The sequence below is a fragment of the Elephantulus edwardii genome, unplaced genomic scaffold, assembly GCF_000299155.1.
Source record: "Elephantulus edwardii isolate Elephantulus edwardi_28Jun2011 unplaced genomic scaffold, EleEdw1.0 scaffold00095, whole genome shotgun sequence".
Classification (NCBI taxonomy): Eukaryota; Metazoa; Chordata; class Mammalia; order Macroscelidea; family Macroscelididae; genus Elephantulus; species Elephantulus edwardii.
In genome coordinates this window covers 7329750-7346789 of record NW_006399845.1, presented here as the reverse complement: position 1 = coordinate 7346789, position 17040 = coordinate 7329750, and the positions used below count along the sequence as shown (strand labels likewise).

At 41.9% G+C, this 17040-nt stretch overlaps 1 protein-coding gene across 3 annotated transcripts in view; it reads right to left on the bottom strand.

The window, feature by feature from the left end:
* Positions 1–6150: 6150 nt before the first annotated feature.
* Positions 6151–17040, bottom strand: part of LOC102876216 (fibroblast growth factor 1-like) — a 56671-nt gene continuing 45781 nt past the window's right edge. The window contains exons 4-5 of one of the 3 annotated variants that reach the window (XM_006891117.1): positions 13842–13945; positions 6151–6475 (exon numbers count right to left, since the gene is read on the bottom strand). In XM_006891117.1, the coding sequence (XP_006891179.1) occupies positions 6281–6475; positions 13842–13945 (299 nt within the window). In that variant the 3' untranslated portion in view covers positions 6151–6280. The remainder of the gene's footprint in view (positions 6476–13841; positions 13946–17040) is intronic. The other 2 variants (XM_006891118.1, XM_006891119.1) reach the window with 2 other exon arrangements.

Below are 17040 nucleotides of genomic sequence, written 5' to 3'. Positions count from 1 at the left end.
AAAAAAAAAAAGAAATTGCTGTTAACTGTGTGTTTTTGTTTGACGCACCATCATTACCATACTGGTTAATACAGCCATGATCCAGGAGTGTTTAGGATTTGAGATTCGTCTTTCCTATCCTGAAGAAAAATTGAGGCCTTTGAGTTGTAGTGTGGGAGAAGAAAAAGAAATTCACGGACTCTCAAGAGAACAAACAGACCAGTCTCCAAAAAAGTAAAATCAGGTGCTCCTTAGAGTCAAGAACGGTGAGATTTTGTCCCATATATTTTGGGCATGTTGTTAAGCGAGACCAGCTCTTAGAAAAAGACATCATGCTTGGAAAGGTGAAGGGTCAGAGAAAAAGAGGAAGACCTCTAACAAGATGTAATGATAAGTGACTGTAACAAGGGGCTCAAGTATCTCAGAGAGGACGAGAACGGCACCCGATAGATGAAGGTTCACATAGGTCGTTCATAGGGTTACTATGAGCTGTAGTTGACTCGCTGGTACCTATTAACCACAACAACCTCCGTACCCATCCCATGACCTATCAGAGTATCACTCAGAAAGCATGCAGAGCTATGGCATTTCTATTTATCTCCTTACCCTAAATTTACCCCTAACGGCTTAAGTCTCAGCCTCTCTACCACCTTCAAGTATTTTAGGCTTAAATAATTCTTCTTATAGTGACAATTTTTAAATCCTCAGATAAATGACGTATCAGCAGTAGTGTCATCTGTTTTAGGACCATGTCATGAATGACAGACTCCTTTTGGGTGTCTAAGACGTGAGAGGGTTATTTCCCAGAAGTGATGTGGGATGAGAGGACCCTGCTCAGAGGCCAGAGGGTTATATAGCCTTTTCCTGGCTCTGTCTATAAATTCATTTTTCTTTAAATGTTTATCATGCTCTTGGTATATATTTACCCTGCAAATTAAGTTCCTACTTGACAATTTCTATACATACTGTTCAGTGACAGTGGTTATAATTTCTACATTGCGTCATATTCTCATTATTTACATTCTGGTGATTCCATTTTCCTGTCCCTCCCCTTTTATTTGCTTTAGGTTAAATGTTGTGTTGACTCTTTGGCCTCATATATATACTTTCCCCCCCAAAAAAGAACATTGTACTCTTGGGTGATACTGTTTATTTTATGAGCCAATCTATTCTATACCCGGAGGTGACCTTGGGGAACGCTTTTAGTTCAAAGTTTAAAGGGTATCACAAAACACCAGTCTCCAGGCTTCCTCTAGTCTTATTAGCCCAGTAGTAAATCTGGACTTTTAAAAGAACCTGAGTGTTGTCCAGCCTACTTTTAATGTCTGTATAGGAATTTTATGTCTAGCTTATGAAGTAGGACTGTGGGAGGCAGGAGGAGAGAATGAAGTGAAGACTGGGGGAGTTAGGGAAAGACTGAGCTCAGGACACAGCGGTGCGGATTCTGGAGGATTCTGGGGAGGGGGCCTGAGTCGCCAGGCTTCCTGAGGGTAGAAACTGGCTGAGCCCAGCGCTGGAGGCAGCTGTGGGTGTCTGTGGAATCAGCAAGATTACATCTGTTTTGAGCCAACCTGGTTCAGAACTCACCAAGCAACAGCACAGATGGTTCCTATGGAACAGGATGTCCCTTTGTCTTACTTATTCAAGAACAGATTATGTCTTTGAAAACACCTAAAATTGCAATATAGGCTCCTGATTGATTCTTTCAGTCTTTGGGAAGGAGAGCCATTGCTTTAAGGCAGTGTCTTTCAAACTGTGGTTGTGACCCATTAGTGCAATGAAATCAGTTTAATTTCTCTTTGACCAGCATTTCTTAGTGGCACTCTGAGTGCATCTCACTTCGTTTTGTGAAGCCCCTTATTTCAGTTGTATGTGTCCATGTGTGCCTGTGTGTACTGGAAAAGTGCTTCTTACAGTGAATTGAGCTAAAGTAACAAAAAGGCACTCGTTTAAACAACTTTAAGAAGAAAAAAGGGGATTATGGTGTGTAATTAGAATAGTGAACGAGCACATACTGCCTTATTTTTTATAGGTGGCATACGTGCATGTATACAAGTACATATATTATGTATGTACAAATACGGGTATGAATATATGAGTGTGTGAGTGCTCACTATCCTTAGATGGTTGGTTGAGTGTACAGTGTGCATGTGTGCACACATGTGCATGTGAATATGTATGAGTGATATCTGATTGTGTGTGATAGCTGATTCTGTGCTGAGAAAGCATATACTCTTTCAGAAAATGAAGCAACCCTATAATCAGATATTGTTGTTGTGTGTTGTTGAGTTGGAACCGACCCACAGCTGATCCTCCAGTGGGTTTTCAGAGGGAGTACATCTTACAGGAGGAGATTGCCCATCTTCTGTGGAGCAGCTGGTAGATCTGAACTGTGTGCCTTTGAGATTGCAGCACAACTTCTTATTCTGAGGCCACCAGAGCTCCCTATACATTTAGTAGTTTCTTTAAAGAGATGGTGCTTAAAAGGAGAATTTTAAAATGAGTTTGCGTACAGCCCCACACCAGGACTCTTGAGTGGCAAGAGATATATCCTCTTACCATTGACTTAAAATTTAAATAAACCCTTATAAATATTTCTAGGCCACAATACCTTTGCCTAAGCACAAGCTTTGTAACAGTAGCATAATTTCACTTGACTTATAATATGAAGTGCAAACCAAGCTAGTTATCAAGCCAGATTCTTAGGACACATTTTAAGATATTTCTTTTCCTGACGGGTTCCTAGGGAGCTCTGGTGGTTTAATGGTAAGGGATTGCACTGATAACTTAAAGGCACATGGTTTGAGTCGATCACCTGCTCTGAGGGAGAAAGATGGACAATTTCCTTCTAGGATTTACTGTCACTAAAATCCCCGCTGGAGGGTCAGTTATGATTTGGTTCTCAATTAACAGTACATAGCAAACAACAGCAGTGGGTTCCTAGAAAATCACCAATACGGCCTTAGGGTTTCAAACAAAATGATAGATGTTTCTAGCTGAGCTCTTCCAGGAGGCCTGTAAAGTATTTCAGGTGGTGAGAGCACATGTGGAAACAACACAACTATAGCTTGGGGTGAGGGAGAAACATCCAAGTCAAAAGATGATGCATCATGACATTCAGACACTCTGAGGCATTATCATTTATTAATGGAACATTTATTACTATTTGTAAGTGCATACTGTGATATATATGTGTATGTAAAAAGACAGTAATGTGGAATGACAGGCTTCTTCTTCACCAGAGACTCTCTGCTGCCCTGGAGCGGTGGGTTGAGGTCGTGTGCTCTGCGAGGGTGGCTCACCTCTGTCGTCTCCAGCACAAAGCAGGCCTTGGGTTCTAAGATTGTGTTCCCGCCATGTGTTTGTAAGCACACATTATTGGACACAGGAAGCCCGCATTTTCATTCTTTCCAAGGAAATGCAGAGAACCACCGCTGTATTAAACGTGAGCAAAAGCACTTCGAATGAATTGTCAGGTAACTCCAACAGGGTGCCTGAAAATGAATCCACACCAGAGGCACCGGCCACTCCAAATCTCGATGAAAAAAACTAGGGCAAGATAAAAATGGAGTCTGAAGCTGCTCACCATCACCCCCTTCCTACATGAGTTGACGGAATACTTCTTGATTTGGAAGCAGTCCTCCTGAAATGGACACGTTAGTACAATTGAAAAATATTATGTCTACCTTCTCACGTCCTCTGAGACTTTGCTAGGCTGGGGATTGCTAATTCTTCCAAAACCCGGGTTTGTGATACTCACTATTTGTTCAGCAGGAACCTACAAAGTTTCTTACTTGGCTAAAAGAAAGAAATGCACATAAATATAATGCCCTGGGAGAGGATACAGCAGTAGATCAGACAGACAAGGTCCCATGGGCCCCAGAACCCAGCACAGTGCCTGACATGCAGCAGGTCTGGAATCAATCCTCATTTAGTGGTAATTGGAGGAAGACTGTCAAGATCACAGTCGTTTTCTACTACTCTATGCCCTGGGTCTCCGAAACCACGCACTTCCATCTCATGTGTCAGCAATGACATTTACTTGCTGTTGGCCAATGATATACTTGAATTTGATTCATCACAATAAAAATTATGGCCCATTATATGTAAATCTTGGATTTCCTATCCGGGTACCTTTTCCTGGTCATATCCTTTTAGTAAAGTGATGTTAAGCCAGACTGCAATATAATCCACTCACCAGCAAAGATTTACTAAAATAAAACAGAATAGTCTTTTCTTAGTTACAAACGACCAAAAACTCAAAAAGGCTAGATATCATTGTGTGATTTAAATGCATAATGATATCATTTGCCATAATGTTCACTCACTTAGATAAATTCCTCAGATTGCACTAGCACGCTCAGTTTGCACACGCTGCCATCTTTCTTCCATTCTAAATTCTACAGTTCAATGATTAAGGGACTGTTTGTAAATTAATAATTGCTTCAGCTCCTTATAAAACACAAGCCAATCCTCTCACCAGTTTTTATCCACAGTTAATACATCATTGCTTAAGCATTCCCACTTTCAAAGGAAATTCTGTAACAGTCTGATGAAAAACAAAGAAAGATCTCATTTTATAGGTAAATGGTATATACATACTAGATAATTGATTAGCTATGGTATCATATTATTATCACTCTCTGTAGCTGAATGTTAATAAATCTAACCACATTGGAGCTATATTTTAAAAATATGATTAAAACACAGTCTCAAGATGAATTTTAATAGCTTATTAAAGGCTTTCCGTATCATCAGTAGCATAAGTCAAAGATGAATGGTATTTCTAAATTGCTAGCCACTTATGTCAGGCTTACTTGGAGTATGAAGCATACTTAAACAAGTAATTGTAACACAAACATGGTCTTTGGGGAAAAGCTGTGTCTGAGAGTGTAGCATTTAAAAAGTCTGCTTTTGTCTATCTCCTACATGGGCATTTCACAGGCATTGGGTCAAGGCGACTTAAAACCATGCTTCTCAGTGACACATTAACTATTGGAGATGTTGCCTGAAACACTTGGGCAGGTGCATAGGGTGGTCATTTTTAACGAGAGGATTGAGGCAAGCTGAGGGTTGAGGTTTGAGCCACCTTCGTTTGAGTAACCTTCTTGGGGATCCTACCACCTACTACCTCTGGGAGTGCAAATAGTTAACCAGCTTAGCTGCTAGTGGAAAGATTACCCCAGAGGCATCTCAGAAGAAAGGCCTGGTTATTGCTGAAAGCACAGCCATTGCAAGCCCTCGGGAGCACAGTCCTCTGACACACATGGGCCACCATGAGGTGGAGTTGGCATCAACAGCAGCTTGCACTGTTAGTTAAAGTTTGATGGAGCGTTGTAGCAACATCCCTGAAAGCTTGTTAGAAGTACCAAAACTCCACCCAGACCCACTGCATCGGGAACTATATTTAAACCAGATCCCAGAGTTGGGAGAGAATTGCCCTAAGATCTCAAAGCCCTGACTCACCATGCCTAGACATAGCCCATGGTGCTGCTTTCTTTTTGCTTCTAAAATCTTAGAGAAGGCTCACTTAGCCCTTCTACCAGTATTTCACTTCCTCTTTCATCCCACCCATGATATGTATAAGCATCGGACATCCCTGCTGTCATCAAGAAAGGGTTCTTGTGCTTTCCACCTGACAATGGCTTTTTGCTGCTGAATGACCTTAGGAAAGTCAAGGAGATACCAGAATTCCCACGGGGATGATTTTTCTGTTTTCCTGTGGCTGGGCCTCCTGCCCTAACCAGTCACCAAAACCCAATCTCCCCTTCTCATTTTCAATCCCTTTTTCTTCCCTGTTCCTACTCTTGGAAAGCTGCCCTCTTCTAAGCTAGCAACAAGCTTCTCTGTGAATATTTGTGGGCTATCGAAAGGATGGAAGGAAGTCAGGCCAGATGTTTGGGGGAACAGCAGAGAGTGTTCACTCAGTGGAGGGAGACTGTGCTCGGTCTTCAGTGACTCACTTGGCAGACCCCTCCACACACTTCATTTGGCCCCACCTTTGCATGGAGAGGCTCAGTCTTGTCGACTGCCCAGAGCAACCGGACATCCAAATCCAGACCCAGACTTGGTCTGCCAGTTGGCCCCTGAAAGCAATTTGGTCCCCTCTCTTCCAAACACTGCTGGGGTAAAGGGCTGTGCAAAATAGTGAGCTGGGCATTTAGGAGCACATTGCTTACAAATTCAGGCTCGGTGGGCCAAGGGTTAGTGCAGCCAATGGTCAAGGGAACATTCTGGGGGTCAGTGGGACGAGGATCCCGTGAGACTCCTCTGGAGTGGTCAGCACCCTGAACAGACTTCCTTAATCAGAGGAGACTGGCAGGGGGAGGAACAAGATGGCCTTCTGGCCATAGTGAGTCCGAGGACCACGCTTGCAGCTTCCATTCTTCTTGAGACCAACGAACCAATTCTTCTCCGCGTGCTTCTTGGAAACGTAGGTGTTGTAATGGTTTTCCTCCAGCCTTTCCAGGAACAGGCATTCTTCGTTTGGTGACTGCTATACAGAGAAAACCAAAAGAGGGGCATTAGTGAGTGGTTTTAAAAGGGGCTCCTTGGTTTACTAGCTATGTGACCTGGGGCAAATTACTGAGGCTCGGATTCCTCTTCAGGAATAATGAAAGAGAAATGATTCTTGGGAGAATCGTGATGATGTCCTAGACCAGTGCCCAGAAGACAGTGAGCCTTCAAGACATGAACAGTTACTGTCAGCTCCCTCCCCTCGTGCTGTTCTCAGGATTCTTGGGTCTCCTTTGGGAGCATCTGCTTAGCCATTAGCACATTGAGAGCAGGGTTGGGGCCTCTGTCTCTGTAGAGATGTTGCACACAGGCGTGACCCCATGAGAAAGATTAAAAGACAGTTAAAATCAGACTGTAAGGCAATAGCTAGCTGTATCTTATTTTGGAACTTGAAAAAGAAGTGAAAAACTACTTTTTCATTCCAGTGATGTTCACTCAGAACAGCAGGCTTTTGCCTCCAGGCCTGAGGAACACACATTCTTGCACACAATTTATCATTAGCATGAAACTGATCCTGGGACTTAAATGAGGTTCTTGTTTTTAAATGAAAATACTCATTGCCATCAAGTTGGAACCTACTCAGAGCTGACCTCCAGAGGATTTTCAGAGGCTCTAAATCAAACAGGAGGAGATTGCGCATCTTTCTCCCTCAGAGCAGTGGGTGGGTTTGAACTGCTCACTTTTGGATTGGTAGCACAACTTTATACTCCCTGTTGTTGTTGTGTACTGTTGAGTGAGAACCAACACATAGCTGACCCTCCAGTGGGATTTTAGAGGCAGTTAATCGCACGGAAGGAGATTGCCCATCCTTCTTCCATAAAGCAGCTGGTGGATTTGAATCACATCACATACCTTTGGGATTGCAGTGCAGCTTTTTACCACTAGGCATATTTATTTATTTCTTTAACTACTTGTGATAAAAAAATCACAACTTTACTTACATTTTAAAAAAGAAAAGGTCAAGGAAGCCCCCACATGGTTAACTGTTAGCAGTTGGCTGATAGCCTTTGCCTAATCTCTTTATGTGCACACAGGTTGAGTGTCATAGTAAGACTATGTGGATCTAACTGATGATAACGTCATAGCATGCTTTATCCACTATTTCAGAGATGAATGAAAGTGTGAAAAAGTGTGCAAGCTCACTAGCAAGACAAATCAAAATTAGGACAAAAATAATTTCTATGTTTTCTTTAATAGCTCCAAAGCTTGACAACTAACAGAGATCTTAATAAGGTTTAGGAATCCTTGTAATGATGAGAATTTGGGAAATAAGCAATGCTGATGAAATAAATTGGTGCAAACTTTCTGAAGGTAGCTGGGTATCAAAACTTAAAATATGCCCTTAGGAGATCTTTGAGTAAGAGCAAAAACAAGTTTTTGATGATAGTCTTTGAAGCTTTGGATAAAACAGCAAAGGCTTTCCATTAACAGAAATACTTCTAACAGGTAATTGATGGTGTGGATAGCACGCATACAATAAGGTCCATGCAGCTGTATTTATTAAGCTAGAAGGGTAGCCATGACACAGTGAATCATTCAGTTATTTAAAAATTCTCTGCCAACCACTACTTCGCTTACATTAGAGGGAGGGATGAACCTTGATTATTGGAATTTTACAAGATTTTAGAATGCAGTATCTTTAGATTAATTCAAATATAAAGCCAGGTTTAACTGGAGGTCACTGTTGTCATCCAGCAGCTGACATGAGATGGCTTAGGTCCTATTCCCAGGTCATGTGACCTCTGCATTATCCCCTCACCCAGACAGTATAGTAATGGCCTTTGTGGTGATTTCCAGCCATACTATTCGTTGTCCTCTGGTTATTTGTGGGAAGGTTTGTCCCATTAGAATGTGTTACTGAGGGGCAGGATGAAGCCAGTTGGCTTAGGGTCTCCCACCATGTTTAGCATGAAGCCTTGAAAAGAATAAGTGCTTACCAAGCTGCATGTTGAATTTTAATAGGATTCCTGTGATAATAAAAAAGACTCATAGAAGTTCAGTTTTTAATAGTAAGTCACTATGTAACAGGAAGTAGCCTGCTTCTTATTCATTTATAGTCTAGTGAAGTGACAACTGGATAAGACACATTAGATCATTTTGGGACAAGATGGGATATAAATATAATATTTAATTGGATGACTCTGCTGTAGCTGGAGAAGCCGTGCAGATGGCAGTGTTTGATGCACATTGTCGGCGTGGGTACGGGCAGTTTTGGACCTGTGTGGGTTGCCCACTCCTCCCCCTGTGACGCCCCTCAGTGGGTGTCAGACCTGAATGCAGTGACGGAGGTGAGGACGGCCACGCTCCCCACCTGATGTCTCTGATACACGACAGCAGTTGACACACACGAATGGCTGAGTCATAGTCTGAGTCAGCAGGCCACAGTGGAGGGCGCTCAGTCTCTCAGCCAGGATCCGTCAGCACTCGTTTTGTGCTGAGGGCAAGAGGACTAACTATTGACTCATGGCTATTGTTTTAATGGCTTTTATTTTTTGTTTTGCACTCTTCCCTGCCCTGCAATTACATAAGTGACATGTATCCATTGGAGAAAGTTTGGGAAACGCAGGAAAGCATTCAAGTATTATTAAAAGATCTTGTCTACCAGTGTCAGAAAGAAATAGATTAATATTTTGGCATATAGACTTTTAAACTTACTTTTAAAAGGATATATCCTTTCTATGCACACACACAAATATAGAGTTTGAAGGAAGATGAAAAATTAATATGAAAAATTGGTTAAAAGCAGGAGGCAGAATTTTGAGATATCCTAGAATTTATCTGTATCAGTAGGGAATATATAAGAGTTATTATGTATAGTATATTACGATCACTTTGAATATTTGAAATGAATTGCAGTTATAGCCAGAATTCCGGTGGGAGAAAAGGATTCTGGTATATAAAGTTCTCAATGTTCTTGTATAAGGAGAAATGGGATAATAAATATTGAAACGGATCTGGGTGGGTGGGAGCCATAAAAATATAACATATAACCTAAGAAACAATGAAGGAAAAGTTTTACAAACCAGATATTGGTGTTATGGCGACCACCGATTGTGTGTCTCTCATGTGTGCATGGGTAGATGTGTTCTGTGTGTTGCTTCAATGACTTTCCTGAGCTCCGTACACCAACTACTACAGCATACCAACAACTGCGCAGATGGCACAGGACCATTTGTGCTCCATTCTGTTTTACACGGGGCCACTCTGAGTCAGAGGCAGCTAGGTCCATGGCAACTAACAACAACTGGCTCTGTATGGGGTAGTTGCTGTCCATTAAGTCTGGTGCTGTCAAGTTAATTCCATCTCAGCAGATAGGGCAGGATAGGGCTGCCTGAAAGGGTTTCCAGGGAGCTCACTTTTACAGAAACAGGTTGAAACATTCTTTTAGTGGGTACTAACTCTCATCATCTGGTCAGCCGATGAGCATTTAACCACCATGCCAACATGCTCCTTTTCTACCTCACATAGGCAGGCCCAGAGTGGACTAGTTGCCATCCTGGTTGGAACTTGAGATTAAATAACAATGAGTCTGAATTTACTGATTGACTGCTGAGTGGGTTGAATGATTTTATTATCAACTTGAAGAATCAGCTTCAAAAATATTCTGTTTGCTCTGTAGCCGTCATTGGCTAGCTGCCAGTCTCTTAATGTTGCCCTAGTTGATTTATATTTCAAGACAGTATGCTAGAGGCTACTTATTACTCTCATGACTTTCTCTCCTGGCTTTTAGCTGGAAGCATAAATGTATTCAAATCTTGGGTTTTGGTTGAGATTACAGCTTCATAGAGGGTTTCCTATGCCACTGTTATTTGACAATTAAAAAATTATATATGTCTAGATATGTTATTGTCCAGCTCTCAGGTGCATAGCAAGCAATGGGAATGACCATGGCCTGACTCACCTTAGTCCTTAAATTGACATCATTACTTCTCAATAATTTGGAGGAATATCTAACTACAGACTTTTCCAGTGCAATTAAGAGTTCTGCAATTCCCATTTTTCCCAATGTTAGCCATAACTTGTTATGATCCACACAGTCAAATGCCTTTGCATAGTCAATAAAGTCTTTCAGATCACTGGCTATGCATCTAAGAGCCAGACAATAAATAAGGATGACAGAAGATTTTTTTTTGAGCTATAGTATTAGAAAAGAGTACTGAACATCCCATGGATTGCTAAAAGAACAAACAAATATGTCTTGGAAAGGGTGCAGCCAGAGTGCTCTTTGGCAGCAAGGATGATGAGTCTTCACCTCACATACTTTGGGCATTTTGCTAGGAGGGGCCATTCCTTGGAGAGAGGCATGATGGTCAGAAAGGTAGAGTTCAGCGAAGGAGTGGAAGACCCTCAGCCAGATGGATTGACACAGTGACTGCTGCAATGAGCTTTAATGTGTCAGGAGGTGTGAGGATGGCACAGGATAGGACAGGGTTCAGATCTGCTGTTCTTAAGGTCACTATGGGCTATATTAGACTTGACATCACCTAATAACAATATTTTTGTTAATTTTTACAGTTATTGAGATATAGAGCAAAGCATATACCAATTTAACAGTTATGATATGTATACTTCAGCAACATTGATTATATTCTTTGAGTTGTATACCCATTCTCACTTTTCTGAGTCATTCTCCCCATTAATATAACTGTTATGATCACTAAGGCTCCTATTTAATCTTTGAGTTGTTGTTGTCACTGTGATCCCATATAGATAGTTATTAAAAGAGCATAATGCTCAAGAGAGATAGTCTTTAAAAATAAGCTAAATTATTATTTGGTTTTAAGAAGACTTCAAAGGATATTTTTTGCTAAATTTTAAAGATGATCTCAGGGCAACAGTTCCAACCTCCATGGCTTTGGAAGATCTGAAGCCTGTGAGAATTTAAAATTCTGTTCTGCATTTTCACCCTTTTGATCAATGTACTACTATAAAATTCTTATCACAATGTCCAGCAATGGTAGCTGGGCACCCTCCAATTCTAGTCTCATGGCAAAGGGAGCAGTTAGTTGTTCCTGGAGGCAATTAGCCACACATCCCATATTCTCCTTTCACTCCTGATTCTCCTTCTTCTGTTGCTCTGTTGTTGTTCTGTGCTGTTGTGTATGACTCATAGCAACCCTATGAACAATGGATCTGAGGCCTGCCTTATCCTGTGCCATCCTCACTGTCTACCATTTTGTAGACATCGTAATTTTTAAAAAAAGAAAGGGTTTAACTTAGAACTATGTATTATAGTCAAGACTTCATTATAGCTGTTAGGACAGAGAGAAAGGATAATTGATATTAAAAAAATAATATCAAGCCTGAGGCCATTGATTGTCTAGATAAACCACTTAGAAGACATAATAAATGCTCTCTCTCTCACAGACCTGTATATTGGGAGGACCTGTATAAAGTATTAACTGTGTGAAAGCAAGGTCAGAAGATGTTTTTAGATACAAAATAAATGATGATTTTTACAAAATAAATGATCAAACCCACAACTTCTCCAGGACAGAGTATGGCTCATCCATAAAAGACATTTGTTGAATTAAGGTATTAAAATTTTATCCTTTTAGGTGACTCTTCGAAAACAAAAGGATTTATTTTTCAAAATGTCGTGCATGACATATAAACTACTTAGTCCTTCAATTTTTGAGATAATTTAAAGATTCACTTATACTGACCTAGAGGTACTTTTTAAGCACCATGCTGCCCATCCCCTTAATCCCCCACCCCCTATCATCCAGTTGATTCTGATTCCTGGTGACCCCACATTGAGTTAGACTGCCTTTTCTTTCTCTCACAGAGCAGCTGATGGGTTGGGACTGGCAACTTTTTGCTTGCAGCGTGACATGTATTCTACCACACCACCAGGACTCCTTTACAAGGCTAGAGTGCATTTGAAAACCTGCCTAGTGCCCCACCTCTGACAAAACATGAAAGACATGAATGTCTATACACGATTTCCCTAGATGCAGCAGAGTCATCCCTTCAGATATTATGCTTATCATTCATCTTAACCAAAATCATTAAAGTCTCTTTTCGTTGTTGCTGTTAGGTGATGTGAAGTCAATTTAACTCTTGGCAATCCCACGTGACAGAGTAGAATGGCCCCATAGGGTTTTCTTGGGTGTAATTTTGGGGGGAGCAGTTTGTCAGGTGTTTGTCTGGAGGAACTGCTGGCTGAATTCAAACTGCCCAACCCTTCAGTCAGCATCCAAGTGCTTAGCCATTGTGCTATCACTCAGGGTTGGTTGGTTTGGGTCTTTTCCCCCCTTCTAGACTATAAATGGACACAGTGATTGCAACAGTGAGCTCGAGCATTACAGAGATCAGGAGGATAGTGAAGAATGGGTCAAAATTCCGTTCTGTTGTTTACAGTCTCACTACGAATCACAGTCAACTTGACAGCACCTAACTGAACATCCCATGGAACAAATATGTCTTGGAGAAGGTGAAGCCAGAGTGCTTACTGGAAGCAAAGATGGTAAAGTTTCGGCTCCCATACTTCAGACGTGTTGTTAGGAGAGGCTATTTCTTAGAAAGGGGAATTATGCGCAGAAAGGTGGAGCATCAGCAAAAGAGGAAGATTTTCAACCAGATGGTCTGAAATAGTGACAGCTGCAACGGGCTGTAGTGTGTCAGGAAGTGTGAGGATGGCACAGGATCTGGCAGGGTTCAGGTCTGTGGTTCATAAGGTCGTTATGGGTCATACTCAACTCTATGGCTCCTAATAGCAACAACTGAATAGATGAATATAGCACAAGATACTAGGGAGCTCTTGTAGCTTACTTATAAGGAGCTGTGCTGCCAACTCAAAGGCACATGGTTCAAATCCACCAGCTGCTCCACAGGGAAAAAATGAGTAATCTCCTTCTGCACGATTTACTATCTCCGAAAACCTCTTGGAAAAGACAGCTTTGAGGAGGTTCTGACTCCATGGTACTCAAGAACAATATAATTGTGTTTCACTTGGGTACACTAAAAAGATGTTTGTCTCAAATGTAAGCTGCATGAGGGGTAGATCTAGTCAACATTACACTTCCTGCCCCGAGCACAGTACCTGGCACTTAGTAGATGCTCAAGACATGTTTTTAAAATGAATGAATGAAGTGGGATTAGACTCTCAGATGACAGATGAATTACTAAACTTCCTACCAAAGTTTCTTCTATGTGTGTGTGAGAATACATTTAAGTATTCTGAGAGAAGACCATAATAAACTCTTGAAAATATTTGTGTCTTACCGAGGGAAAAAATAACAAAGACTAATTGTTGCTTTACAATTTGCATCCCTCCATGTAAGGAGGTTTCTGGCAACCTCACCCCTTGGCCACGTCTGCAGTCAGGTCAGCCTCATACTTACGGAGCCGTATAAAAGCCCGTCGGTGTCCATGGCCAAGTACTGGCCGGTCTCGGTGCTCTTTATATACACCTCCCCCACACTTTCCGCACTGAGCTGCAGCTGAACTGAAATAAAAATAACACCAACAAAAGTAAATAAACACGAGGCTTTTGCCGATAGGAGCCGGCCGCCAGGACAGTTAGCCATGGGAAGTCATGCCCATTCCCTTCACAGACCCCATGAGGATGAACTTCCAACTGATCAAAACACAAAAATACAGATCCATTTTCTTTGCCCTCCAAAGTAAGCTGTCCTTTGGGAATGATGTTCTTGAAAGGGAAGAGGCAGATGGCCAGGTGTCCCTCCCCACCCTCCCTGCTGGTTATAAATGACCCTGTGCACCTCACACTGCCTCGTTCCTTTCTCCTTTTCTGTTAACCCAATCAGCTGCCATGGAGTTGACGCCAACTCACGGCGACCCTGTGTGGGTCACAGAGGAACTGTGTTCCGCAGATCACCAGGCCTTTCTTCCAAGGTGCCCGTGGTAGACTCAAAACCCTAACCTTTCAGTTAGCAGTCAAATGTGGTAACCATTTGCTGCACTCAAGGATTTCTGTTACCGAGAAAAATAAACCAACCAAACCCACAGAATACCCAAATCCACTGACATCAAGCCAATTCTAACTCATAGGAACCTTCTACTAGGTTTCCAAGGCTGTAAATCTTTATGGGCGGATGCTGCCAATAGTTCTGCCACAGAGTAGATAGTGGATTTGAACCACTGGCTTTTCAGTTAGTAGCATAACATGTGATATGCTATGCCTCTGGAAACTATGAATATGGAGAAACAATGAAAATTATACAAGTGTTCAAATCTTTCATTCATAGGGTTGCTATGAGTCATCTGCGGTTCGACAGCACTTAACAACATACAGAGAGCTCTTTTGGCCCAGTGGATAGAAAGTGATGCTACGAAGCCAAAGGTGGTGATTTTATCTGTGGCACTCAGGCCTGGTTTTAATTGTTTTTGGTCAAACCTTCTTCTAAGTGGTATAACACTAGTCTGTCCATTGCTGTACAGAGGTAACTCAGTTGCTGTGATGCTAAACACTGTGACACTGATGTGAAGTGTGTTAATGGTTACCCATGGTAGACAGTGTTTGGTGGAGCTCCCCGATTAAAACAAGCTTTGAAGCATGAATGTCATCCACTTCCGAAATATCTTGCTTCTGGAAACTCTATGAATGTGGAGAGACGATAAAAGTTTTACAAGTGTCAGGTCTTTCGTTCATAAGGTCACTATGAGTCACCTATGAATCAATGGCACTTAACAACAACAACAACCAGCGCTCTTTCTCTGTTGCCTAGAATATCCCAGGAGAAAATGGTGTTCACTCCCCTGGGCACCATCATCCTAGCCGTGTTAGGGAGGAGGCAGCCTGCCGCGTAATGAACTTGCTGGAGGAGACGGTGCCCATTTATAGTCTGGGCCTTCTGGCCACTGGAGAGATTCCTGTCAACAGACTTTTTCCCCCCCCCAAAATCTGAGTTTATTATTTTCCCAGACAGAAGAGATGACTAAGGAACTGAGATTAGTTGCTACACATGGAACTCAGGGACTTTGCTTACAATGAAGTCCAACCCACCTGCTGACTGTTGTGAGAACCCAGTTGGGGGCAGGCTTATGGGAAATCGCTGGCTTCTGGGATGAAGCCATTACCTGCCAACAAAGTGCTGAGGAGAGCAGCTCTCTGCGGGGGTGGCTTCGCTCCCGAGGGGACACCTGGAAATGTCTGGAGGTATTTTTTGTCATCACAACAGGGAAGGAGAGGGCAGTGATATTGAGTACACCCCAGGTTGCTACCAAACATCCTACAATGTGCAGGACAGCCCCTCTTTCACAAAGAAAGACTTTTCCAGCCTCAAATGTCAATAGTGCTGACACTGAGAAGCCTCAAGTTTACGGGCAAGGACTATTGTTACCCTGAGTTGCACTGTCTCCACAAACATCCACCAGCCTTCCCAAGTGCTGGATACATAATTAACGTTCCACTCCTATTTGGGCATTGTCCTATTTTGCTCATCCTTCCCATTTAGAAATCAGAAAATGTTCTGGATTCTTGGTGAATTTCTTTGGCCATCAGATTATTACAACGAACATAATCAGCAGCAGTGCATTCTGGACCCAGGACTGGTAACCACCCAGCAGTTTATTCTCCAGAGGCCAAGTCTTCTTTCTTCTCTGGTAAATGTCAGCCCTGTCAGAGGCGGGGGAGGCTGGGGCACGGGCTTTGGTTTGTAGACCCAGATTTCTCATTGCCTTTGTTTGTTTTATTGTTTATCTCATTTCTTTGAATAGGAAATATATCCTATACATGATTAAAATTTGGAAATTATATAGGAGTAGACATTGAAAGTCTCTTAATTCCTAAATCTAATGCCTAGGGGAAAATATCTTTAAACCTTGAACTGAAACTATGCTATGAAACTCAGATAACTCACTGCTGCTGTGTTGGAATCGATGTGTAGCTGACCCTCCAGGAGATTTTCAGAGATGACAATTGCAAGGAAGGAGTCGGACCATATTTCCCCTGCAAAGTTGCTAGCAGATTCAGACAGCCAGAGAGGCTCAGCCTTTGGTTGGCAAGGTGTCTCCCTACAGACTCTGCCGCCAACGCTCCCTCTGAAGATCCCATAAGGCCATCACTAAACTGAACAACAGTGTAGCTCAACAAATAGAGAATGCCTCCAGCAAAGTAGTTTTATAAAGAGCTATGGAAAGGAGAGTAAGCTGACAGCAGTTAAACGATATGAGGAGAGAGAAAAGCATCACAATGTGAAACTTAAAACCAATGTTACTGACTTGCTCACATTGAAATTGCAAATGCCTACAACCAGGAGAAGATAAAGTAGATGAATGGGATCTTCAAAGAATCAAATCCATATGCACTTCCAAAAACTTCTCCAAAAGGGTAAAAAGGGAAGCCACAGACTGGGAAAAAGATATTTGGTAATGACATATCAGATAAGGGACTTATATCCAGAATTTATAAAATACTTGAGCACCACACCAAGATAAAGGTTAAACAATTCAATAGAAAAATGGGCACAGGATATGAACAGACACTTCACCGAAGACGACATTCAGATGGCTAACAAGCACATGAAGAAATGTTCAAAATCCCTAGCTCTAAGAGAGATGCAAATCAAAACAACTATG